The sequence below is a fragment of the Tyto alba genome, unplaced genomic scaffold (assembly GCF_018691265.1).
Source record: "Tyto alba isolate M040663 unplaced genomic scaffold, T.alba_DEE_v4.0 Super-Scaffold_42, whole genome shotgun sequence".
NCBI lineage: Eukaryota > Metazoa > Chordata > Aves > Strigiformes > Tytonidae > Tyto > Tyto alba.
The window spans coordinates 34,445,317-34,472,234 of record NW_024881318.1 but is presented as its reverse complement, the minus strand read 5'-3'; the positions used below and the strand labels follow the sequence as shown (position 1 = coordinate 34,472,234).

Below are 26,918 nucleotides of genomic sequence, written 5' to 3'. Positions count from 1 at the left end.
TGTTCGTACAGACATCTGGAAACGTGCATGTCTCCGTCAATACCTCCACACCTAATGTGTGTATCTGCATGTATGCAAGTGACAACACTCATGAACTATCACTTGTGCGTACAGGTAACCGTTACCCCTCCGTATTTTAAAAATCTGACTCCACAAGTTATCAAACTTGCGTAAGAATTTAATCAGACTGAGAACAGATTCACAAGCACAATACTGCAAAAGATTTACATACTGATACTTACCCTTCAGGCCTTCTCTCAATACTGTAAAGGCAAATGGAACAATCTGCTCTGAACAATATTACAATGTCCCGGAAGACACTCAGTAGTAATGTGTCTGCTTGCACTTTGGTGATGTGTGCAAATGCATTGTCAAGATTAGACGTTCGCAGGTAGATTCTCAGCTACAAGGAAAAGGAGTAGTTTGAATACAGGTTCTGTTTACCAACAAACTAACAGTAATTCCATGTTCAATTGTTTTCTTTTTTGTGGAATGGCTGTCAAGGATTTCTAGCAAGACACATTATTGGAATTTTGTTTCATCATATGTTTTATCCGTTGCATTGTATAATTGCATCTGAAGTGGTTAAAGAACAGGACAGCCAAATCTGAAGTACTGAACAACAAACAAAAAGAGGGAATTTTATTCATTAATTTTAAAAAGCAAAGAGTAAGTAAAGCTCCTCTGCCCCTCTAATTTAAAATTTTTTAAAAGTGCCTCAAAATATTGTAACTAGATACTTCAAAACAGGCTTCATGTTAACATGCAAAAAGTCAAGAGGTTTTCAGAACTATGAGTAGATCCATGGTAGTCAGCTGAAAATAGTTTTTAATAGCAATAATAGACATTTCTGCAAATGATTACTTACATATTAGTAAAGAGTTTCTGAATATGACCAAAAGACACCTATGTATCAAGCTTTTTGTATTTATAATACTTCTGTAGAACAGATGAGATGTTAACAAAGTAAACACGATTTCTTTACTTTGAAGAAAAATACCTTACCTCTTCCTGATGATCATTCAAATTATAACATGCAAGAACAATGAAGTCATTCCACCAAGCTAAGCCACCCGTTACCATCATATTTTGCTCCTAAAAAGAAAAAAGAAAGCAAATTACATACACGTATATATTTTTATATACATATACATACACGCATCTACATTCTAATTCTGCTGTTTCTGAAAGCTATACATGATGTGTCTCAGCTTTATTGGTAGTGGCAAGCCAATCTATGCGCATGAAGTTTTTTTTTTTTTTTAGAAAAAACAAAGTACTAAAGAATAATATGTGAAGGATAAACATCATCTTACAAAACACAGCTCCATGACTCCTTATGCTACTGAACTCTCTCAGATTAGCTGTTTCTGGCCAGAATTTACAAGCCTGGCATCCAAAGCCATGTCTCACAAACTCTCAGGTAAGACATAGGGGAATAAGTGTCTGACTATATGCACTCAGATTTGGAAACCTGTTAATAATCAGACATAAATTATTGTCCCAAAGCCACAAGATAAGAGTTCCAGCCATTTATGCAAAACACATGCAAAACCAGCGATCCCAAGTGTGTCTACAGGTTGTTTATTTGAAAGAAATATTTTTAAATAATCTCCAAGAATCACATTCCAACAAAGACAACTTCCCCAGTATATGCGAATAAAGTCCCATAACCTCTTACCTGGGTAATGTTTCCAAACAGCTTCCATTTTTTGGTGAGTAAAGAATAATGTGCAAAACCAAACTTGCCAACAACAGCTACATTCTGTCCAAGCTTGTCAATAGCTGAAAACTGTTCAAAGAGAAAAAACCCAGAACCTCAGGAGGGAACTTATTTAAACAATATATCCCATCCAAGTATAATCACTACAAGTCCATATAATGTCAGAGTCAAAACTTGTAAAGTATCTTGATGTTTTTTACTTTACTGCCCAACACATTCTTTTTTCTGTAATGTAAAACAATGGGTTTTAACAATTACATGTTCCAGAGCACATCCAACACTAAGGACAGTTATAAAAACCCAATACTTTTAAAGAAGCAAGAACATATTCTTAAAATAGCTCACCCTTATAGGCCAGTTGCTCTCTAGATACGTACTATGAATCTAAAAAAAAAAAAAAGAAAAAAAAAAAAGAAAAAAGAGAAAAACAAAACCACATAACTATACCAAGCACTATTAAAATGAATCTAAAAACAAAGAGAAAACCAGAACCACATAACTATACCAAGCACCAAGTTCAATTACGTTCTAAAGGAATTTGTACAATGTCCATGTTTTCCAAAACGCTGCCTTAAAGGTTTTAAATGTTGGGATTCCTTTTTTAAATACAATTACCTTTTTCTCCCCCCCAAGAAAGTTATTGAAACCTAAATGTTAGCATGTTTTTAATACAAGAAATACAGAAATGCATTAACAACATACAACAGTTAATACTATATTACAAATCAGTAGTCAAAATTTGCTCTTCTCTCCTTCTAGGTACTTGTCCTCCATCAGAACCTTTCATAGGAACATACAAGTTTTGATAAGCACAGCATTCAGGAGGGACTTTCAGCGCTGGGATGAAATTTCTCTTTCCATCAGAAATACACACCAGCACATTTAGAAGCCTTGTTATAAGAGCTGGGATATGTCACATTAAATTGTGATCCTGGATTCTTCACGTCCCACGGGAAGATACAAATCCAGGTTCAAACTCCAGTCCTCGGTCTGACACAAGGCAGGTAGGTGCTCTCACTACCCAGCCACTAGCTGTTCTCATGGGTATGTTGCTCCCCACAGTAATTTCAACTGTTAGTTTTACTTCTCCACAGAATGAGGACTTCCCCCTCCTACACCAGTTTCAGAAGACAGAAGGGCCACCTGGACAGCTCAAGTGGACATGCAACCGTATCTATAACTTGACACACATGACTAGAGTCAAATGCTGTTTAATAATACCAATTCATGTATGATGTGAAAAACAAAATCTTGGGGACCTTTTAAAAACCTTTATTTAGAAAAATATCTACCAATTCAAGCATGGAAGAACACACACTAGAATTACACATTAAAAGTTATTTCATTTTTCCTCTATATTACAGAGAAAATAGAATTTGTCCCATTACTAACCCTGGAAATAATTTCTTCTTTCCAGGCTTGATATTATGAAGTTTTAATTACATGCTTAAATTGATGCCATCTAAGACTGCTTGAAAATACAGCCAAAGTCCAAAGGCTGTATTCATCATTTGAATATGCTTAAATCAATTTGCATAAATAACAGAACAAATCCCTGAAGGATTTCTTGCATGTTGCACTTATTTTCCTTTTCAAAGCATTGGAAAGTAATTTAACTATTCCTCCCCAAAGTCAAAAAGACATTCAGATTATTGTACTGGGTCGGATCAAACCTTATAGCCGCAAGGCTGAGATGGCCAACACTGCTTTACCATTTAGTTGTATGAAAAAGCTGTACCGGGGGAAACCCAAGAAGCAGTAAGAAAGCAACAATCTCATGCTAGAGGAAAAGGGTATGGCAGAGAGGGATGAGATCAGCTGCAAATTCCAGTCCTATGAACTCTCACAAGCATAGAGCACATATGGGCAACCAGCAACAATTACCTGTACAATGTGCCAATGCCTGTGTCCTAGTAAAGTGCTTAAACCCTGAGAATCTAAACTGCCATCTGAAAATGGGCCTCTTTCCCTGGTAGGCTTATGCTCAGAGTGTGCTGAAGTATTTCTGGGACTCTGAGCCTGTGCTGCATCTCCACAGTTCAAATACAATCGATCTTCTCCCTGAAGGAGGACTTGTTCCTGGTTACTCTACATTAAAAAAACAACAAAAAACCAAAAGCAACCATTACTCCATATACAGAAAACAAAGGAAAACACATGATCAATATATTAACAGGTTCTATGTAAATAATATGAAAAATAAGTGTTAAGAAAGTTCTACATTTTTGTTATCACTATGTAGTGGTAGGTTTAATGTTACATTATTGCATGGCAGTACTTTCAACATAACAATTTACAGGCTCTATGATAAAAAAGGAAGACCAGTCAAATGGCTGCAAAACAGACTTAAAATCGGTTAAGAGAATAACTCAGAGGTCACCTGAATACAGGAAATATGCTCAGAAATAAGGATATATTTATGAACAAAAAACTTACCATACAAGGATTTACAGTGAGTGCACTCTTGATGAAATGAAACTGCAGAATACCAAACTGGCAAGCTTCATTACTTGCATCTCTTCCAGGCTTCACGTCTGATGAAGAATTCCCATCAATAACCCACAGATGATACCCTTCTGATCCCCAGGTCTGAATGTAAAAGAATAACAAGGCTAAAAACCCAAACCCAACACTATATATTCTCAGAAATGAGAATTACAGAAACTTACTGTAAATGATCTTATGATAGACACGAGCCTGGTAAAAAAATACACAGTTTGGTGTTCCAAAATGTATCATCATAAGTAACCCATAGCAGTAAAATCCACAAGGAACAGTCAGAATCCAACTTAAATTCTTTTTTATGTAAAAAATGTTGATTAAATGGAAAGTAACTACAAGACGTCCACATAAGTGATGAAAACTCTTTAGTTTGAAGGCTAAAGCCACTAATAAAAAAATCCACAAACAGGATCAGGTATGAAAAAATCCTGATACCCAAAATTACACTAATTTAGTGGTATCAGAATTTCAGTCTTTGTGGTTTTATAAAAAGTATATTGTGCTGTCATTGCAAAGATGTACACCCTCTTGGGATGCATGTCTAAAATTGTCAATCTTCATAGTAACTAGGCTATATGTAAATAAAATCAAATGTTTTAGAAGTTTTGTACAAAATTCATCAGCGTTTGTGACAGAGTGGTTGACGATCATATTTGATATTTATCATCATCTACTGATTTCAGAGACTAGCAGGATTTCATGTTAACTAGCTTGTATTACAACAACAGCAGTTAAGTTTCTCTTGAACTCATACTCTGAGTGAAGATATTTCAACAGACAGAGGTAAACTGGTAATCTAGGGAGGTTAGTTTACAGTTAGCGTTGTTCTATTTTTCATTGTACTCTGAAATACAGCATCAAATTAAAAAAAAAAAAAAAACACACACACAACCAACCAACAAAAAAAAAAACCACACAAAAAAACCCCAACAAATATTAAGGAAAAACAAGTGCTCATTTTTCATATTAAGAGCAAGGCCAAGAAAAGGCATGTCATGCATACTTCATGACCAGGCATATATGTGGGAAAAAAAAGAAAAATCATCAGTTATACTGTTTTCCCTCTTCCTTCAATACAACACTGATGTTATAAACTATAGTAAAGAAAGTCAGTTCAATTTTCTGAAAATCTGTTTCACTAAGAATAATTTTAAAAAGTAACAGCTATCACAGTATTTTTACATTCGTACTTACCATAGAACTGACCTTTAGAGGATCCTTCTTGGCACCATCACACTGATACCTTAAAAACAGAACCGAACAAGTCTGAGTTTGGAAATAACTTCATCAAAATAAAATTATCTTCCTATCTTTGTGTTGTCATATGGTTATATACTGAACTTCACCTCAAACTATAAGGCCTGTTTGATCCATGACACTGCACAAAAGGCAATGCAGTTGTCAGATGTCTAGCATAAACTGTTTGAATTGTGACTTCTGGATGTTAGCACATTTTCAGCAAATTTATACTGGCACTGAGGGAATTTTAATGCTTGCCTGCTAAAACCTGCCTTTAGGGTAATCTGCTTTTAGGCCAAAAAGACGACTACAAAAAGAAAACAATACATTTTCATTTATATTCAAAAGATCCCCTCCTAAATATTATTCAATGATTCCAATATCTATGAAACTATAATGGAAAAGGATTTTAAGAAGCTATTTCATTGAATTAGTTTCTAATTAAATGCTTTTAATTAGAAAAATAAAGATTTCTAATAAAATATTCTACAATTTTCAGTAAAGATACTCACACAAAATCACCTCCTAAAGTACAGATAAGCTGAGCACCAAAAACACTCCATAAGGACAAGCCTCCACATTCCCAGGTCACCATCACAACACAGCTATCAGGTGACCATCTGATTAGTTTAACAGGTCCTGTTTTATTCCAAATATCTGTTTAAAAACAGACAATAAAATACCATGTGAGAAACATCAAATGTCCTTCAACTGCTTTCAGCGTTAGAAACAAAAATATATGGAAATAAGTATTTGATTTTTCAGTTAACTTCTTTGCTGCATACATCAAACTGACCATCTCAAAACGGGTAAGCATCAAATGAATAATTCATGTTTTCTTTCCAATACATGTTTGGTTTCATGGAAAACGTAAGAATACATAAAAACAGTCCAAAAATACACTGTGATATGACACAACCACAGAACTGCAATTCTCGTAAAATGACTTTTAGGACAAAAGAAGATTTTATACTCAGCCTTGAAACCTCTTCCTTTGGCACTCAGCAGAACTATACAACTTTGTTATTTACAGATTTAATTTTTTTGCTGAAATGTAATAGGTACACATATTTTCAGTTGAGAACACAATTTACCTACGTTATTTGTTCCTCACTCTCAAACCTGCAATACTCATCACTGCTACATGAAAAATTCCGCCGAGCTTTTGGTTCACCGGAGTTCAAGCAGGATGCTGGATTACTGAATTTTTTTCTGTATGCTGTATGTCAGTTGTTTCAAGTTAATTCACACCTCTATTACACTAATTATCAGTTCTGACAATAATCTCTCATTGTCTCAGGTGAGTAATGGAAAAGTAATCTCAAGACTACATGTGGGAACTAAGATCTGCAGCATTTAAAAGGGAACAACCAGAAGCAGCACTGTTTGTAAACTGCTAACTCAGAGTCACATTTTTCAGATTCAGTTAAAAAAACTCCAAAACACAAAACCCCCCAAAACAACCAACCCTAGGCCCTCACATATGAGAGACATCCAGAAGTGAGTTAAAAGCAAGCAGCTGAAAGAACAAATGTGCAAGAGTAAATTACTACCAATGTGCAAGAGTAAATACTAATCCCATCAGTAAGAATGTAAACAACAAATAGTTGTTAACTAGCCAAGGATAAAAATATTCTTTAATACCCTAAAAACAGCTGGAAAATTCTAGCAATAGAAGTAGCTCACCAGGATATTGTTTTGGTGTCAGTTCCAATTTATGAGAAAACTGCATGGCGCCAGTGGTGGTATCTATCGTATAAACCTGCACAGAGCCGCTGCAAGAGATTACACATGCTTTACAGTACAGACCATTTGGATTTCTCATCAGTTTCAACAAGTTAAGAAAAGCTGCTTCTTCCTCACCAATACCAAACTTCTCTAGAACTGAAACATTGTGTCAAGTAATGCCCAAAGAACTTTAACAAATTTATAAGATACTTTCCAGAAGGCAGCAGAAGACCCAAAAACCAGCCTGCCAATGGACTGAGACTACACTTTATTCTCTGAAAATACACATGCACACAGAATCTGCATATACTTATAGCTACCAGCTGCAAGACAACTCATGAGGGAAGTCAGTATCCACTCAATGCTAAAGTTTAATCAGGAGTGTACTAACACATACCAAAAATCAATGAATTACAGTAACTATTCCTGTTCCACAGGCAAACACCAATACACTGCATTGTTACTACAACTAAGAATACTACTTAAGAAGACAGCTGAAGACTAAACTACCCATACCTTTTGAAATGTTGGAAAACACAAATAAAATACAATTTATAAAAAAAAAAAAAAACACAAATAAAATCTGAACTCTAGACCAGTTAAAGCAGTATTATACAGGAGGAACTGTCTTGAAGGAGCAATAAGTAAAACACAACTAAAAGCACTTTTGCAGCATTTAATTTATAAATAGTCACAGTTACTCAAAAAGGCAACAGTTTTCCTGATCAAAACTTCACAGAGCATTTTCTCAGTTGGGTGAAAAAGTACTGATTCTTGATCAATATTATTACAATTAACTCCTTAAAACTGACTTTATAATCCTGCTTTGACATTTACTGGGAACAGTAGCACCTTCCAATCTACTAGTTCAGCTACCTTTTTAGGTTTTTTCCAGACCTGAACAGCAATCATCAATTTCAATTGCAGTTCAAGCAGGCAATCATATCTTTCCTCTTCCCTCCTACCTTCCTGACAGAGCAGGTTATACAATCTCTAGGAAGACTGACCATTTTCATCTTTAGAGCTCTTGCAACACAACTTGGTAAGAAGAAACTAGTACTTAAAGCTTTATAATTAAATCATTTCCCCCCACATTCAACCACCCTTACAAAACTTACTTGGCACATCCAAATGCCATTAGCCTGTATTTGTTATTTACTGCCACACAAGTTCCATCAATCACATCTTGTGCCCAAACACCATGGAGCTGCTGTAAAGAAAGGAATTCACACAATTTTTGGTTAAACAGTGCTTTTACTTATGACAGTCAGCTTCTACCCATGTATGCCATATTACAGATCTGCCAGTTCATCTTCATCCCCACTGGAAATTTTTACTGCAAATGTCAAGATTAATTGGCATGGCTCACAAACAAAATCCAATATATGTAAAACTGGTTTCACTGCTCTTAATAAAAATTACAGAAAGATGCCAGCATGTAAAGAAAGTGTTTATCAGAGCTCTGAATAACCAAAGCAAGTCAATACCTATAAGGCAGAAGTATCCCTGATACTGCATAAAAAAAAAAAAAAAAACACAACACATTAGATGGTACTAAGAATGAAGACAAAACACAAAACAGGAAAATAAATTCCCATCTGTAACAGCAGATATTTTAAGTGTGTGAAGGAGCTGGGGAGAGACTACATAAATCCTTCTGGGTTTTCTGTAACTAAAATAAAGAGATCTAATGACAAAATGTAGTACAGTTTGTAGGCTGAATTACAGGTAAGAAAATACCTAACTTGGAAAAGATTCCTTTAAAACCAATTCTGAAGTATGTTTTTCACTAAGAGAAGAATTAGACTTGACTACAACAAAAAGACAGAAATAGCACCTATAATACTTTGCCATAGGAGAAACCACTTCTTAACACCCCACTTATAACTATCAATAGTAAGTCTGTCACAAAGACACTAAGACCACCTCAGGACTATAATGACATTTTGAAGCAGTAAACAAAAATTAAATCTACTGTCCATTATGCTCTCCCATAGACAGGTACTAGCTCTAGAACAATCTACTTCAAATTATGGTATGAAATATAGTTGTTGCTATGTTATCTCTTAAGCAGTTGCTAAATTTTTTTGCAGCTGAACAGAAATTGAAAGCTAACTGAAATGCAGAGACCAAGGAAAACACATTTATTGTACAGTGCATGCTAGAAATACCAAAGGAAATATACCTCAGCAGTGAATCTACTTGACATTGGTGTAATGAAACCAACTCTGCCATCATTAAAAACCACAGCAAAACCATCAAGCGTGGCACAGTATTCCATATCTCTGATGTAAACATCTTCAAAGCCCAAAAATGAACCTGCTGAGAAAATATCGGTAAGTTAAAAATATGTGAACACAGTGACATTGCAAGGCAATAGACTTTTCAGTTGTTTACTTATTACTTCACAGAAAAAAAACTAATTTAAACAGGCTATCTTGTTCACATTTACAGAAGGCACATTTTTCTCATTTCTGCTTGAGAACAGAGATAATATTTTATATCAGATGGTACTTCGCCAATAGTTAACTACCATAAACAGTAACAAACCCCCCCAGACCTACCTCGAGAAGACTGCAGGTCCACAGAAAATGGAACTGTGCATAGGTTGATGGCCTTCCTCCCATTGGTCATACCATCCCAGTGAACGAGATGGAGAAATCCATCAGCAGTAGCAACAAGTAGATCCTCTAACATGGACTGCAAACTAACAAATGTATTTGTCATTCTTTAAAACACTCCATCTCAAATCAATGTCACAGAAAAATCAGTAAATGGGACACCATACTACTGCCTTTTGTATCAGCAACTATGTTGAGAAGTTACATAAAGTAAGTTACAAAATGTCTAAGTCCTCTAGATGGTAAAGGTACCAAGCTGACAAAATGTGGTTTATGTCTCTATTTTTCTCCAAGAATCAGATTTCATGAACAGGTCTGTATTGTTAGAGTAATTGTTTAACTGGTATATGAACTGCTGAACACAATTTTAATACTTTTGACTAAACGTAAGACATTGCTGCCAACAATCAACTATCCATCTATGCCAGAAAATGACCAATATTGCCTAGGCTGTAAATAACCCACAACACTTTCTAACCCATGGTCTATGCTCACTGATGAAGCAGAAATTAGATTTCTCCAAAACCCTTCCCCAAATATCTCCAAAATTCTGAAAACTATTATTAATCTATTTGCATGCAGGTAAAAACCTGCAGCTTTCCAGGAAAGCTTTTTCCAGTATATACTGCATTTCTCCTAAGACCTATTTTCTCCTATGTGGCCTCTTCCCAAAGTTTCACCAACTTTTCACACACACTTCTTTAGCATGTTCAAAGCTTATTTACAGGGAAAGAAATCACCACAGAAAAAGAGGTAAACAAGAAGTTTTTTCAGGACAAATAGGGAACCTTCTGCAGCAGCTGGAAAAATTATGAAATGCCACATATAGTTTTGCTCTTACGTACTTCTGTCTCCATGAAATCTACAATCCACACTTTGAACCCAAGGACAAACACATTTATAGTAAAATAATGTAATACTGAAAATACATGTGCTATATACTCCTATATGCCAAAAATATCAGCATAGCCAAGCACAGAAAGAGCTCTTAAACAGCAATTTACTTTTTCACCTCCTTAGACTTACTATTAGTAACTACTAGTTCTTACTACCAGTAAGTCTAAAAACTTACTACTTCTTTTTTCCATCTAGTTTGCCCTCACTTTTTAACAAGTAACTGATATATGAGAAAAAATTCTTATGACATGATTAGTGAGCATACCTTGTTACAGAGGCTTGCAAGTCCAGCACTTTCTTCATCTCTAGGCTTAATGAAGGAGCACACTGTTCTTCCTTATAATGTGGGGTTCCCTTCAGATGTGGGCTTCCTCTAAAATAAAAGTGAAATACTACAATTGAAACGAGATGTCCCTCAAAAGAGATATGAGCTAGTGACTAAAATTCCCTTGGGTTTTTTTCCCCCTTTATAAATTTATATACACCAGACACTCACATGCAGCCTCCTACAAACAGCACTTAATATCCAGGACATAATTGTGTAATTGTAATAACTGACAGTGCAATAAATTTAGTCTGTCATATCATCCTATATCCCTATAAAGAGTATGTAAGCCAAATAAGTCAATGAACCAAAAATTAACATTACAATAGCTGTGTAGCCTGTCTTAATATTTCTAAAATAAGTGATATATTAATGCAAATTCTGATGCAATAAAATGGTGTTCAACTGTTTCCATTAATTAAATGTGTTTAACTTTTAAGTATCTCCAATTTATTCTTAGCCAAGATTCATTACAGACACAGACCGTAAAATATTCATGTTTTTTCAGATCCTTTTCCCAGATCAATGTTTATACTATTAATTCAGCATGCATAACGCAACAGGTCAACATTTATTACAGTAATTCATAAGAATATATCTCCCTATAGCAAACTGACAATAAACCTAAGACCTACTAAGAAAAGATGACTGAGCACTGATTCTCTTCCTTTAAACAGACCATTACACAGCATTAACTTCTAGATGTAGAAAGATTCCAATTTTTATTTTCTACATTTTGAATTCCACATTTCATTTTCTAATGAAATGCAGTTATTTTAAAAATCAATACAGCATCATTAAAGTATTCATTATTTGTCTGGGTGATCAGATGTGCCATGTGTTTCATTAACTTTTTTTTTTTTGAATGAGAACTGACCTACATTCACAAGCACTGCCACATGTCAACCAGCTCATCCATATCATAAGCATTATGCTAGTGAACAAAGCTAGCTATGCATGAAACAGGTATTGCAGGCAACTGAAGAGTTTAGTATAACATCATTAATCAGAAACAACAGATATGTATACAAATCTGTGTAATCTTTACCTGGATTTTAACTGAAAAAAACACTTATTTTACACCAGGGTAGCCAATGCAACTGCCTAAGATGTGGCAGAGACCAAAGCAGCTGAAGCTTTACATACATTTGACACCACAACAATACCTCAATCTCTTTCCTGCCTTGGTTATCTCAGTTGATATCAAGTGCCTTAACTCCATTGCCATTTTATATCAAACCATGAAATTAATATCTGTTATTTTTTAATTGATACTACATCTTTTCTTATGCAGCAAGGACAAAGATATATGCTAGCTAAGGTAAGGCCAAGGCAACCTTTGACATTCTGGAATTAGCAGACGGAAGTAGTAGCATTTTTCCAGAACAAAACCATAGGAACTGCGAAGGATTATAGCAAAAATTGAGAAAAAATACTGTAAGGTTAATCCACCACCCACATAAAGTAACTTGTATAAACATTAAGTTATCAAAATGCTTGTTTTGCTTTTCAAAATAAAATTAACTACAAAATGCAGATGTCTTGGGAAAGCTTACCCTTCATGTAAGCTAGCTATCATGGACTGACAGGAGGCTTGAAATAAAATAAAATTAAAAAAAAAAAAAAAGTTGACTAGTTAATACTAGTATTGTGGAGTGGTTGTGAGGTTTTTTAAATGGTAAATGAGACTGCATTCCTTGAAGTTCATGAAACCAAATCCACCTGACTTAGCCTGGTATCCTTTAGAGTCAGGGATTTCACAGATTAAAAAACGTATCATACAGGATTAATTCCTTCAGATCTCTATGTTACCATCTGAAGTGAACAATCTGCATTGAATAAACACTTACAAAACCTCACGTGTTCAGAGACATGCCTTTCAACCCATGTGGACATACAAGCCCAGATAGTATACTCCCAAATGAAACTACTTTGGGTTATCAAGAATCAGTGGTACAACTGAATCTTGTAAGCAAACAGCTAAAATTGAGAGAAAAGAGTTGCATAATGGACAAACGTTACTGTTATGTATGTATAACACACCATATAGCATGTCTGTTTTAACTGACTGAGGCACATAACCAAGTAGAAACACAGTTTTTTCTGCACAGCACAAATCATAAAGCCAGAATGGAAACAAAATTATTTAAAAGACATCTTTTGTTGGAAGAGAAATTTTAAGTCTCCATGTGGGCAGGCTTATTTTTCTTCAAACACCTCTGATAAAAATAGTTTGAAAAAAAATATATTTGAATATTTTCAGTTTCATGAGCTAGTTTCAGCAAATTTGTTACCATCTGCAGAGTATATTATTTTCCACTGAGGAACTATCACCATGACTGAAACTTCAAAATGTCAGTATTTTAATTAATTGCCTGTGATTATGTTGAATTCATCAATTAAAAAATAAATCCTTACTATGGGTGCAAAGGGGGGTGCAGTCAAAAGTACACTGCATTCATATGGTCCACATCTGCATGAGTCAGCCTTACTAGTTAAGTTACTTTGACCTTTAAACGAAGAATGTGCAGTGCTGACAGGAAGCATGAAAAAATGTTTGGTCTAGGTTGCAACATCAGCATCTGCTACCGTTATGGCCAAACTTTAAGTCACTCACTTTTGCACAGAACTGAGAGAAATGGACACATTCCAGTGACCAACAAGCTGCATGTCAAAACAATATAATTACTTCACTTCTATTCATACCAGATCTGCTAGTGTAACTAAACTTGCAAATAAAATCTCTTAACACTCAGAATTGAGAAAAATCTCCCACTATATCTGCAATCCAAGAAACCCCCAAACATGAGAAGAATAGGAATGCCAGGCTGTTTTTTTAAAGGTAGAATACAAGCTTTATGGGGGAAGTTTCAGATGTTGAAGATCAAGGTGTATTTTTTTAAATCTCCAGATTCCCTATTTAGCATGCTATCAGTGATGCCCTTATTCACATAAAACAGCACTATACAGAGTAACAAAATGTCTTTCAAATGTTGAAAACCTACCTAACTGTATGTCATGAATCACCTTATAATTAACAGTAAAGAGGAATGGCAAATACAAGTCTACCTTAAGGGCTTGCCCTCTTTCTCCAAACTCCAATTCTCATGTTCCCCACATTAACCTTCTCTTGCTGTTCAGTTCTAACCTGACTTCCCAAAAAATGAAAGAGGAGCCTATGAATGAGTGAATTGCTACAATTCTCAGCATGAAGTCATAATTTTTCGTATTTATTTGATTTTCTCAGAGGGGAAGAACTAGCTCTGGAACTTTGGCACCTTGATTCTGTTAGAACAAACTCTAAGCTCAAACTATGATGCAAGACACAACAATGAGAAAATGGAGAAGTGTATTTAACACCATCCCCCCATTCTTCCCCTGAAAAAACAAAACAAAACAAAACAAAACAACAAACCCTAAGCATCCTAAATTTAAGAAAGAGGTAGCACCATGCAAAAGCACAGTCGGCCAGGCTCCCCTGACTTGGAAGAATTTTTTTGGAGCTTGTTTTTCGGGGTGGGGGGAGGTTCAGGGAGGAAACAGGACACCAGCCAGCAAATTCTTCTAGCAGCACAGTACTGCGCTTACATCCTACCACGACATGCACAGCAGTTAAGTGATACAGCATGATCCATGGACAAAACTCACTCAGAAAAATCATTACCAGACTTAGTCACTGCTAGCAGAAACAACTGATAAATATTTTGAATTACAGCAGAATCTGAAAAGATGTATTTAATTTCTTTATAATTTGCAATTAAGGTATGTAACACATCATCTTTTTTAGTCTAAGTATTTCAAAATAATTTTCAATTTTTCAAAATAATGTTCACTGTTTTCTGCTTATTACTGGAGAATTCTACAAATAGCATTAGATTAGGATTTAAGTTTCCACCTTACTTTCTGGGGTAATTATAGTAATACAGATAGCTGTTATGGCTGGATAATAGTTTAGAGAAGTTCAGAGATGCTCTCACAGTCAAATAATATTATGCTTCAAAAAAAAAAAAAGAAAAAAATAGTGTGGCTAATCGCAGATATTGCATTCATTAAAAAAACAAACAAGTCAGTAGCTTTCACTCCCACTGGTCACATCACAACTGCTTGGGAGGTAATGAAGACATTTTTATTGAAAAAAAAAAATGAAAGACTCTACACTTGCTCATCAGTAAACATCTTTAGAACAAATATTTAGTACAGTCAAGGTAATTATTTTTATGCTACTTTGGGGCTATGATATTCTTAATTGTTGCTGCTAAAATGGTTTCATCAGTAGTTATTTTTAGAAAAGAAAAAAATAAAAAGAAAAAAATTCCAACATCGTGGTGTTTCAACTATTAAGAGCATTATACATGTGTGAAAAACAGGGCACACCATGTTTCTAAACGAATTTACACCACCAAGAACTCAGGGTTGCTTTCTTTGAAGGCAGAAAAGTAAAAAACTGACAACAGTTATTGTTGCATTAGCACAATTACACAATATTTACTAACCATTTTTAAATGGTTCATGTGAAGACTTCAGCTAGTGAATCATTTGTATGGCTGAGGGCTTAATTTTTTTTTTTTATTTTATTCCCAATTCAAACAGCCTGCATCGTCACCTCTAAACATGTGATTCTTCACCAACAGTTCACTGCCCACTATGCTTTTCAGGAATGGTTCTTAAACAAGTAAAACAAGTTACACCGTGAGCTCTGATTTCCACACTACTAGGTTATTCTCACACCTAAACCTACATTCTCACACCTAAACCTACACCACCACACACTGCAGATAAAGATGAAATATGTCTGGCTGGATCAAGAGCTACAAGCACACAGACTGGCAAGAGCTGGACAAACAAAAATTTACAGAGAGTTTATGGAAACAACTATAGAGAATGAACAAGGGTTTAGAAAAGTAATTCTTGGTACAGCCTTTTCTACCCAACTGAGTAATAATAGGTTTCTGTGGTTTGAGAAGAGAAACAGCTAGCTAGCATATTAATCAACTATTACTGTAAAAAAGCTAAATGGTTTACCAAATTATTATTCCAGTTGCAAAGATTTCTTGACGTCATTTTAAACCTCCTGAACCACATCAAGAACTAGCAAGCGCCATAATGGTTAATAAGAATTCTACAACTAATCTAGTTTTTAAAATACATTTTCCAAATATTGCCAAAAACAACTTCCAGGGAAAACCACACTGTTAAAGTTTAGTGCAAGCTTAATTTTGAACAAAAATTATTTAGTAAGTTAATTAACTGTACACCTCATCAGTTACCACTGCAGAGTTTAAAGGTCAAAACCTTTGTACACATTAATCTTAAATTCGCTGAATCAGGAAAAAAATCCCCACTGATGAGGTAATTTATGGTACATATAAACCATCTTGCTATAGAAAAGGAAAAAGCTTTGAAAAATGCCAGAAAGAGTAGGACATGAATACAGTAACCAGACATATAAGCAACAATACCGCATTGTAAACCAGAATATAAACACTAGTTTGTTCACATATCCACACTGGTTAGAAAACAACTTCAATTTTTTAAAGCATTTTCAGGTACTTAAGAATCTACAGCATTAAGGTCTCACTCTAAATTTACACAATGTTCATATCACTTCCCCCCACCCCCCAAATGCAGGCTCCACTTGAAGATCTAAAGAAATCAGGCAAAAGAATCTGCAGTTCCCATGTTTAGTTTCTTAGCCATGTAAGCTCTTTAGGTTTTCAGCTTTTTAAAGGCAAAAATATCCTCAGCATTAAGTCAGTGCACGTTGCCTCCAAGTGAAAAATCTGAAGTCACTCTCCTTGCCAAAACTCTAAACAGAAATAACTATCAGTTCAGTACAGGGAAGCCTCTATTATGATGGTGTTACACATCTCTTCACTGTGAATCAAAGGAAAAAAATCCTTTGGAAACTCCTCAAAAAAATATTACCGTACCCTGCCACAGCTTGCAAAGCTACAAATTTTCTTGTATGCACTGTCACTTTTCTTAAGTGTATCACAGGTGGAGATTAATTTTATTTCACCACTCTAATATCTTACCATACATACATTTTCTTCATGGTCTATCTTGTAATCACTTTAGTAATATGGTGATAAAATTAGACTGAACTAACTGAAGCAAGACTTTGTACTTGTGCTCACTGCAGGAAAGTATCCCAGAACGAGGGCTAATGGCCAATACTGATTCTCTTCCAAGCCTGCTTTGAGCTGGAGCAAAGTCTCGAAGAGCTGGAATGAAGCTGCAGACTATTCTGGCTCAGTTTAAAAAATAAAAAAAACACACAATTACTGCTTTTTTTCCTGGGTTTAGTCTAACACTTTAAGCAGGATACTTTATGTTTTCATTGAGTACAAATGTCTGTTCGCTCCAAGAACAGCCTAGCAATTCTTAGCCAAATATCAATGGAGACAGAAATATTTCTTTCAATAGAACAACTGCAATCCACAACATTTCTAAAATATTACAATTTCACAAAAACTATCAACTGACTTCAGCAAAAATTTTCAAACCTTCCCTTTTTTATAAATATTCAGAATTCATGACAGAATGCTGCACTTATTAAATGAGCATTTATCACATTAATCTAATAACAGATTTTACATCAAATGTGCATAGTGTGCAACAAGTCAGTTCCTTAACCCTTACCATATCTACATAAGTAAATTTTAAACTGATTATGTGTAAAATAAGGGTGTAAAATAGCTAGCGTTTAAAAATAATTTTTCATTCAACCATCTTAAAGTATTTAATATATTCTTGATTTTGTAGCAGCTATGCCCTCAATTATCGATACAACAGACTTAAAAGGTTTTGTGGGCTCCAGTTTCAGATACTGATGATCTTGAATTCCAGCACTTCCATTAAAGCACTGAATTCCAGAATATAAAGACCATTACAGTAGACTGATATGAAAAGAAGGAAGTCGTGCTAAGAGGGCATTTTTAAAGAGGAAATCAATTTTTCTAGACTCTGATCCTGTCTGGTTTTAAACAAAAAATAACAAGGGGCAGGGAGAGTTCACTCAATCTTACTTTCCGAACCTATTTCACACTACTAAAAGGTAACGGGATGCAGAGACTCTTGCATTCAAAGATGATGAAAGTTTAGCCTCAACTCATGATTTAGCTTTTCTACTAAACATGTGTTGATTAGTTTGGGAGAGAAGAGAGACACTTGGCCCTGAAAAAAAAAAAAAAAATCATACTCTGATTTGATATACTGCAATGCATATTGAGTTATAAAACAGCAAAAGCGTTTCTGTCACTTCCCATACAGTTTTGTGGGTTCTTTTTTCTTTACATTGAGATATTCTGTTCAAGCTGTACCACCAAAAAACTTCTGCAAGTGTTAATTACAGTTTACACACTAACTGTATGATAGAATAGTTCTGGTAACAGATCGAATACAGGCAAGCTGCTCTGGATCATCTTGCTCAATGGCCATATATAGTAACAACTCTGTGTAATAACAACTCTAAATTGGGAGAACTGTACTTTTTGTCTATAAACATCCCTCTCCCATATGGGCAAATAAGGAGTGATTTTTATTTTCAGCAACTTTTTTTGGTCCTTTTCTTAAAATCAAGGATAAACCATTATCAAGCAAATTTTAAAGCGATCATTTAAGAAATACCAATACCACATAAAGCCATACCTTTACTGCAGCTACCAGTGTCCTGGTCTGGAAGACTGAAAAAATAACTGAAGTCATGAAAGTGGCTGTCTATCATACATCTTATCAGTCGCTTTTCTGACTTTTTTTTTTTTTTTACTTATGATGAAACATACACATTTAATTTAAATGACGGCTTAGCTGACAGCAGAATTTAACCACAACCCTTCTCAATGTCTCCACCTGTATGGGATCAAACCTAGCCACAAGTTCAACTTCAGGATACTGACTAAACTAGAAAATCTTGCACCAGGGTTCTTGGTGCAACTAGGATATTACTGGTGTGTACTCCCAGTGCACGACCATCTCATTAAGTTGACCTGCACTGCTTAAAAATTCTGTTCAACCTGAAGTTGTATTAAGAGAGTTTTCCTTTATTTTTGGGGTCACTACATAGAAATTTTATGTTTATGTCAAAAACGGCCATTATTATTTAAAGAAAAGATACTAGAGAACAGGCTTCATTCTGCTTACAAGAAGTTAGTAGATATGGACAGTTCATCAACATTAAGAATTATTCATAATTTTAAAAAGTAGAGTAAGACAAAAGTGTGCTAAAAATACAAACAAACAAACAAAAAGAACCCCACAAGTGATGATATTCTACAGTATTTCTTAACTTTCTGGTATGCTGTGGAGGTGTCCAAAGAGAAGAATGGTAGATAGTAGAACCTTTACCTCAAATATGCAAAGTGTGGAGACCTACATTTGAACCTGCTGTCCATCAATTTCACTGTTTCTACTGACTCATTTCCAGCAGCCATCCTATCATACCACTAATGCAAGGACAGCCTTATAATTTTTGTGCTCCCTGCAAAAAATCACCATCCTCTCACTTAATTTGCTTAATATAGGTAAATAATCATATACGACAGAGCTGGACAGGTCATAATTAATACCTGCATGAGAATTAAAATGATGCAAGTAATTGCTTTATCACGAAGTATCATACAAGAATTATCATATGAGTACCACTGACAAGTCACTCCCATGTTTTTGAACTTCCTCGTGCTGTTACTTCAAGGTTATCATTTTCGAATGCCAGTCTTTTATTATATGCAAACTTGCAAGCTAAGCTACTGGAATCTGGGGGAGGGGACGGAGAGAGGTAAAGAAGGGAGATTGACAGGTTTAGTTTCCCCATCGGGTCAGCAACCTGACTTTACTTAAGGCATAGCTGCATAATCGCTGCTGCCAACATAGAGGAAGGAGCCAAGAACACACTGTTACAGTGGGAGAAAACAGTAAGATGTCCCCTTTACAGCACAAGGCAAGTCATATACAAGGCCTTTCACTGATTTTGAATGGCTTCAGAGTTAACAAAATTAATTTGGTATTGTTCTGTCCAGCAGAGATGAAATCCAAGCATTACAGTGAAATAATGTCTTTGAAAAATGAGCATATGCCAGGAGAAAGTTAGAAGTTTCAGTTTTGAGCTTTCAGTTTAGTTGGTCTGTTTGTTTAATTTGGGTTGGGGTTTTTTGTTTGTTTGTTTTTTAAAGTATTTTATCTACAAAGCAAATGAGTGAAACTGCCTAAGGGAAGTGCACCATACTTGCACCAAAAAATAGTTCATCCCTTTACAATAGCTTATAAAAATAATTTGACATTAATCACAGCAGGCATAATTCACACATAAATGCTTGTGTCTTCTTTTTGATCGACTATAACCAGAACAGTAGTAATTTTATGTAGGTTTTCAAAATTGAGTGCTAAATATAGACAGACTAATCCCAGTAAGTTCAGTGAGATCATTCATCATCTTGAAGTTAAGCACAGGCTTTAGTCGTAGGAGATTGTGAGCAACCTATCATAAGCACTCTAAGGACAAACACCTTGTCTTATCCACAGAATCAGCATTATACCCTTTTGGGCTATACAAATATATCTTAAAGTCCTGACCATTCAACACAGAGCTAAGAGACTTTTCTATAGAATACACACTTTTAGGTTGACAACACAAATCAATTAACAATGTTTTACATCAAAGTTAGACTGGTTAGTCATTAACTGCTTAATAGATATTTTCAAACATTCCTACATGTGGCACGTCTAAACAAACTTTCCAAAGCTTCTTTTTCAACTCTTACTGCGTATTTTATACATACTTCCATATATTTTCAGTTTTTGCCAATTTAAAAAAAACAACTTTCCAAATAGAACAAGAAGAACATACCATAAACTATTGTTTAGTCTTTTGCACTATATACAGCGGAAGATATTCTATCCCTTTATTTATTTCAACAGGTTGCAGCAATAGGTTGTCTGCTTTTTTTTTTTTTCCTGATGACAGTAAGTCAGATGTGAAAAGTCAGTTTTAAAAATCTTACTGAGGTCTCAGAAAAGGCAAGTAAAGTAACATAACTTGTCTATATGAGTCTTGAGTTTTTGGAGAATAGACAAGTTGGTTGCAACAGTAAATTCCACTTAATTCCAGAGCTTGGAAGGCTAAAATAAATTAAAATTAAGTTGACATCCAACACACAGTCAAATTTTAACACATAAAATAGATTCTGTCATTCAAAGTAAGGAAAATAAGATGATAATGAAAAGGTAGCACACTGCAGCTAAAATACTTGTATATTCTTACTAAAAATTATTCATATTCTTTCCAAAATATTTAGAATTTATTCCCTATTTGTTTCAAAAATCTTTAAGTTACTACAAAGTTGGGGGGCAGAGAGGAATCTATTCAAAAATTAATAGTTCCTAAGAAGCATGACTTATTCAACTGAGTTACTCAAAGGAATTATTAAAGCTTGTTACAGTACATGAATTCAGACTACCTCAACTTATAAAATCAGACAATTTTAACCACACTATTTAGGATGCTGAGAGCTTATAACATGGACATAAGGAATCCTACCAGGGCACAGCAAATCAATCAGAAAAACTCCTCTGAACTGATTCTAACTCATATGAATGATGCTTCATATACTTTTCAGGTTTTAAAACATACTTTGGAAGAAAATATTTTTTATCATAAAATCTGTTTAGGACTTGTCATATTTTTTTACGCTGTGGGAATGCAAAGGAAGTTTAAAATACTTACTTGGGATACATTGGCTCATAAAGATATTTGTCTCTTGATGATGGGATTTCAAAAAATAAGATGTATCCATTTGCAGTCTGAAAGAGAAACACTGGTAAGATATGTATCTAGTCTATCTGCATGAGTCAAATCTACACAGACTTCTGTGATTTCTATATATGTCTCATATTGAACACAAGCATACACATACTAAGTTTCAGATATATTAAAAAACTGTGCATTGCAATTCGTTCTAGGTAAAATCCACACTAGCCCTTAAACCCCTCTGATTAGATCACTCAGTAGGTAGAAAAAAGGGAAAACACCACTGTTGATGTATACCTTTAGCAGAAATTTTCCTCCAGTTCATATAAATACATAAAACCAGATAGCTACATCAGGTATTTAGAAGCTGGGCACCTAATTCTCACCAACTGAGAGAATTAATGCAGAAAGCATGTAGAAGGTAGCAAGCCTTCAGAACAAGATCTCCTGGTGTTTGAACACTTATGGACTGTACAAAGTACAAAGAAGCTAAGCATTGCCTCTCAATGTTGGTTATCCAGGTAGTTTTCAAAAAATCCTCATGTCACGCAGTATCTTTAGATGCCATAACACTGTTTCAAGATCTTCTGGTGTCTGAAAAAAATTCTACTATAATTCAATCTCAAGTAATATTCTGTCATTCTAAAAGACTGACTTCAAACTACTAATGTTATTCAGAGAACAAATATAAATCATTTAGTTATCAGATGTTCCAGTCATGACTAGATGTTGATCAGGTGTTTGTATAAGCACAGGAGAAGCAGATGACCAATAAGGTTGGCTGTTCAAAGAAGTATGATTTGTTTAAAGCACAAATTTATCGCCAAATGAATTTTGGTTAAAAAGTGCTTCCATCTAACTATTTCAATATGGGCTGGGCATGTACCCAAAGTACTATTACTGGAGACAAGAGGCACTGAAATGCATGGTTATGCTGCTTTGTAAGGTTGGTTTCCTTTTCTTTGAATAAAGGGAAAAGTAACACTCTTCTTAGCTTAGTTTATCAGTTCAGACACACCATGTTTTTCCTCTGTCAAACATTTTGCTTTATCATGAAAGAAATTTGTGTTTTGGCTTCAAAGTCCAAGAAACACAATTATTCTCATTCAAAGCAAGTATCTTTCTCCTGCAAGAATAAAATCCAGTCCCTAATGGTGAGCTTGAGACAGGCTGAAAATAAATGGAATTTTTTCTATGTGCAGTAATATCATGTTTAGGTATTATATGGTAAAGAAATGTGCTCATTTCTAACATCTTTACAGGTTCTTTCCATTACATCATTAAATATTTAACCTGTAAGTTATCTTATCCTGGAAGGAAAAGTAAAACAATACTGTGAAGTACCTTTACACTGATATTAAGGTACAAAGGGCCTTACTGAACACCATTCAAAGCACGAAGTTGCTATTGTTACAGGTTCATTTCTAAATAGAACCTCAAATTCCATGATGAGCTAGATGAAATGCAGAAGCATTCAACCATACACTTCCTGAAAACTGATTGTATTTGTTCACCTAAGTTTCTACATTGCTTTGGAAATGTTAGTGTTGTAATGAAACTTACTAAGATAACCATCACTGTCATACATTCCTTGATTAGATTCATGTCTGAGAGTCAAAAGTATAAACATACAGAGCCTTGCAAGGGATTTCACTATATGGTTTCCCATATGCGACAATGTTTAATAAAGCTCTGCCTTAGCTATGGGAATGCACACTGAAGAGCAGTCTATCAGAGGACTGCCTGTAGCAAGAGAAGAACTAAAATGCCTTGCATATTTTTCTATATTGAAGCATCCTGACCCAATTCACAAGATTAACTACTAGAATTAGCCACCCTGGGTATACTAGAGTAGACAAGACACAAAGTATTTCCCAGTAACACTGGAAACATTACAAATGCAGCAATATGAGAGAAGAAACTACAAAATATCAGGGAAAAAGATCAATTTAGAAAATGTGCCAACAGTTTGGTAATAGAAGATACTAGTAGTAAAAGAAGTTAGAATTGCTAGGGGATCATGACAGTGTGAGAACTGCTTAAGTTTGTCCAACTTCACACCATTAAAGCTACCTGAGGTATTTTATAAAGCCTTATACTATATACTAGACCAAAGTTTGCCTTCAGTACAAACAGTAATTACCTCAGAGCATATCCTGCAAAGTGATTTATTTTCATAGAGATACTCTGAACACTCCGGCAGCCAGAAACAAAAAACACTGTATACCACTGCTCTAGGGGACATAAATCCCGACTACACTCCCCATCATTACATAATTTAAATAAATAAATAAATAAAAATTGAATGTAGCACTTGGCTGATAAGTCCATACTAAGTGTTTTGTTTACCTTCTTAAAAACAAAGCAAAACACAATTTTATTATTACATAAAACTACTACAAGAAACTCAAGAGCACAGGTAGTAACAGGTGAGCAACTAAATCACCTAACTCAGCTTTCAAACTAGTATTTTCAGCTGTTGCACGGGACTTCAGTAATTAACTGAAGTTAATTCAGTTCAACAAAACTAGCAGTACAAACTATTATTTTTTTAATTAATATCTTGCTTGCTATTGCTCCTTCATTCATACTCATTAGTTTTCTCCTTAAGAAAAAGTCGCAAAGAAGGGAGAAAATGTTTATTCTCTTGGAAAGAAGTTCACAGTTTTACCTGGGGATAAAAATATCACAAACTAGCAGGAATACCTTATTTATTAAGCTCCCCAAACTGCCTTTCTGCCCTGTTTCTCTACAACAAAAATACCAGTATTTGTAAATGTAGTCTTTCAGTAGGACCCATTATGTTTCAAATTGAACTTAATGTATATTCCAAAAGCACATTAAAGAAACTTGCAAAACAGAACTGGTGTTAAAGCTACCATAACAAGCATGCTTGACTATATTATGTGTATAAATACACCCAGGAGATGGAATATAAGCATAAGAAACATGAATAATACTAGAAAATTCATGACACTCATTCTGTAAATCATTTCACTGTTAGGAATTTCAATTTTTAAAACTGAAATTTACAAACTGAGACTTTATGGGCATCTAGACTCTGACATTATCTGACAAAAAGAACACTATACATTTAGCTGCAGAGAAACTTGCTAGTACATTAACTGAACTGGCTGAAATTAAAGCTAGTCTGCCGGTCAGCTGAACCGTAAGGTCTCTTGAGCAAATGGATCCCAGCATCAAAGAAGAAAACATAATACACCTAATTAAATACAGGTTTTAGGTGATGTAAATATTCTAAACCAACTACTCAGAAAAGTCTACCACTGCATTACACACAAGAAAAGGAGAGCACAGGAAGTTTAGCTGATTTAGAGTCATGATGATATTGGTAGAGACACAAACTATTCCATAAACCATCTGGTATTTTCCACTAAGATAACAATATCTAATTGGTGTAAAAACTACAAAGCATTACAGGCATCATTTCAAGCACAAAAGATGTTTTATGTTAGGAGATGAAGTCAGTGCACCAATAAATACAGTAGTTGTTATCCACTTTGTAATTCCACAAAATCAACTCCTGATGGGGAAGTTTAATGATTAAATTATTCTTCTCTGCACATTCTCACAATAAGATCTTAAATAGAATAGCCTTGATTTTAAAAGCTAGAAAAAGAAACTTTCCCAATTTTAGACCTCATTCTAATCTAAGGCCTGACCAAATGGCAACAAGAGTATCATCCCATATTCTGAGTCCCATAAACTCTAACCTGATTTTTGTTATGTCTACCTTGCCCATTGAATTTTTAAATACTGGTGCTGAATAGTCCACTTTACTGCTGTGAGCACAGCACCAGCTACAAAACAAGATTTTATTTCCATGTGAGGCAAGATCTCATCTGTACCTTTAAGACTTTTAACAGAAGAGTCTATGTATCACCTGTCACTGCCCTTGTTTCTGCATTCTCAGTGCCTTGCAATTTTTTTTAATCACCAAAAGAAACTGCACATTAATAAAGTCATGGCTTCACCCTCTTAAAACCCAACTTTTTGAAACATATGTAAATCCTATCTATCAAGCAAAAGATACTTACACCACCAAACTCCTCAGCTATTTCTTCCATTCGCATATGTTTAAATTCCCTTCTTCTTTGTGACCAGATTACTAAAGTAATGAGATGCTGGATCACCCACCATCAATACACGTAAACGTTATTTTAATACAAAGAACTGCAGTTCATTAATTTTTTTCCTTGAAGAATGAAGACTACTAAAGCAAGCTTCTAGCATCCAAAAGAACTTCAGTACTATTATATATTTTAACAAGATACACACCAATTAAGTGTATAAACAATTTGCAAGTTTGTATAAACACAGAAAATGGTAATACAAAACTCTTTGCAATAGTTTAACCACACTAAGAAGTAAAAATCCTACTTACTGAAACAGCTATCATGGTGCTGTCAGGCCGCCATTCTGCTTCTTTATAAGGTCCAAACTGAGAAGCTGCTTTTGACAGTTCCTTGTAGCTTACAATTAATACACTGGGCTGGAAGAAAAATAAAAAAAAATAAAATTACACACTGCATCTCCTATCTACAAGGAATGGGATGTTTGCTATATTGTGATATAACTGCAAACAACTATATTTCCCTAACACCAACCACACTTTTTCCTTGAAGAGGGAGATTAAAAAATTAGCACGTATTTGACAATGAATTACACAGTGGTGCTTTTAAAAGGATTTTATGCACAACTCCAGCCACACTGTCATCCTTAATTTCACTCTTTCAAACCCAGGACATTTAAATAAAATACTTCACTTGCCCAGAAAGGAGTCATTACAGAATTCGAGTTAGACAAAGGGCGACTGATGCTTAAAATGAACAAAAGCATCTCAAACAGACTTCTATAATGAAAATTACTGTCAAATAACTAGGAGGAAATATTCTATAGCGTATTTGGTACAATCTGTTTGCTTAATTTCTACTAAATGGATGGGCCGTTGTATTAAAGAGAATGATAATCAAGAAATCTTTTATATCTCTTTAAGAGCAGATTGTCAGGAATTGTGCAGAAAATCCACCTCTACAGTTTGCTGAAAAGCTTTTGCATATGATGAGATGCACCCATTAGCACCTTTCCTTCTGGGAATGGAAAAAAACTTTCGGGCCC

The 26,918-nt window shown here is 34.8% G+C and overlaps 1 protein-coding gene across 6 annotated transcripts in view; it reads right to left on the bottom strand.

Annotated features, from left to right (window-relative positions):
* The window catches only part of RIC1 (RIC1 homolog, RAB6A GEF complex partner 1), a 50,026-nt gene that overhangs the window by 12,284 nt on the left and 10,824 nt on the right, over positions 1–26,918 (bottom strand). For 3 of the 6 annotated variants that reach the window (XM_033003736.2, XM_033003730.2, XM_033003733.2), the window contains exons 2-16: positions 26,185–26,292; positions 21,756–21,832; positions 10,976–11,083; positions 9,757–9,899; positions 9,378–9,514; positions 8,311–8,402; positions 7,151–7,239; positions 5,977–6,121; positions 5,420–5,468; positions 4,160–4,312; positions 3,608–3,811; positions 2,069–2,107; positions 1,682–1,792; positions 1,006–1,095; positions 243–403 (exon numbers count right to left, since the gene is read on the bottom strand). In XM_033003736.2, the coding sequence (XP_032859627.1) occupies positions 243–403; positions 1,006–1,095; positions 1,682–1,792; positions 2,069–2,107; positions 3,608–3,811; positions 4,160–4,312; positions 5,420–5,468; positions 5,977–6,121; positions 7,151–7,239; positions 8,311–8,402; positions 9,378–9,514; positions 9,757–9,899; positions 10,976–11,083; positions 21,756–21,832; positions 26,185–26,292 (1,706 nt within the window). The remainder of the gene's footprint in view (positions 1–242; positions 404–1,005; positions 1,096–1,681; positions 1,793–2,068; positions 2,108–3,607; positions 3,812–4,159; positions 4,313–5,419; positions 5,469–5,976; positions 6,122–7,150; positions 7,240–8,310; positions 8,403–9,377; positions 9,515–9,756; positions 9,900–10,975; positions 11,084–21,755; positions 21,833–26,184; positions 26,293–26,918) is intronic. The other 3 variants (XM_033003734.2, XM_033003732.2, XM_033003731.2) reach the window with 3 other exon arrangements.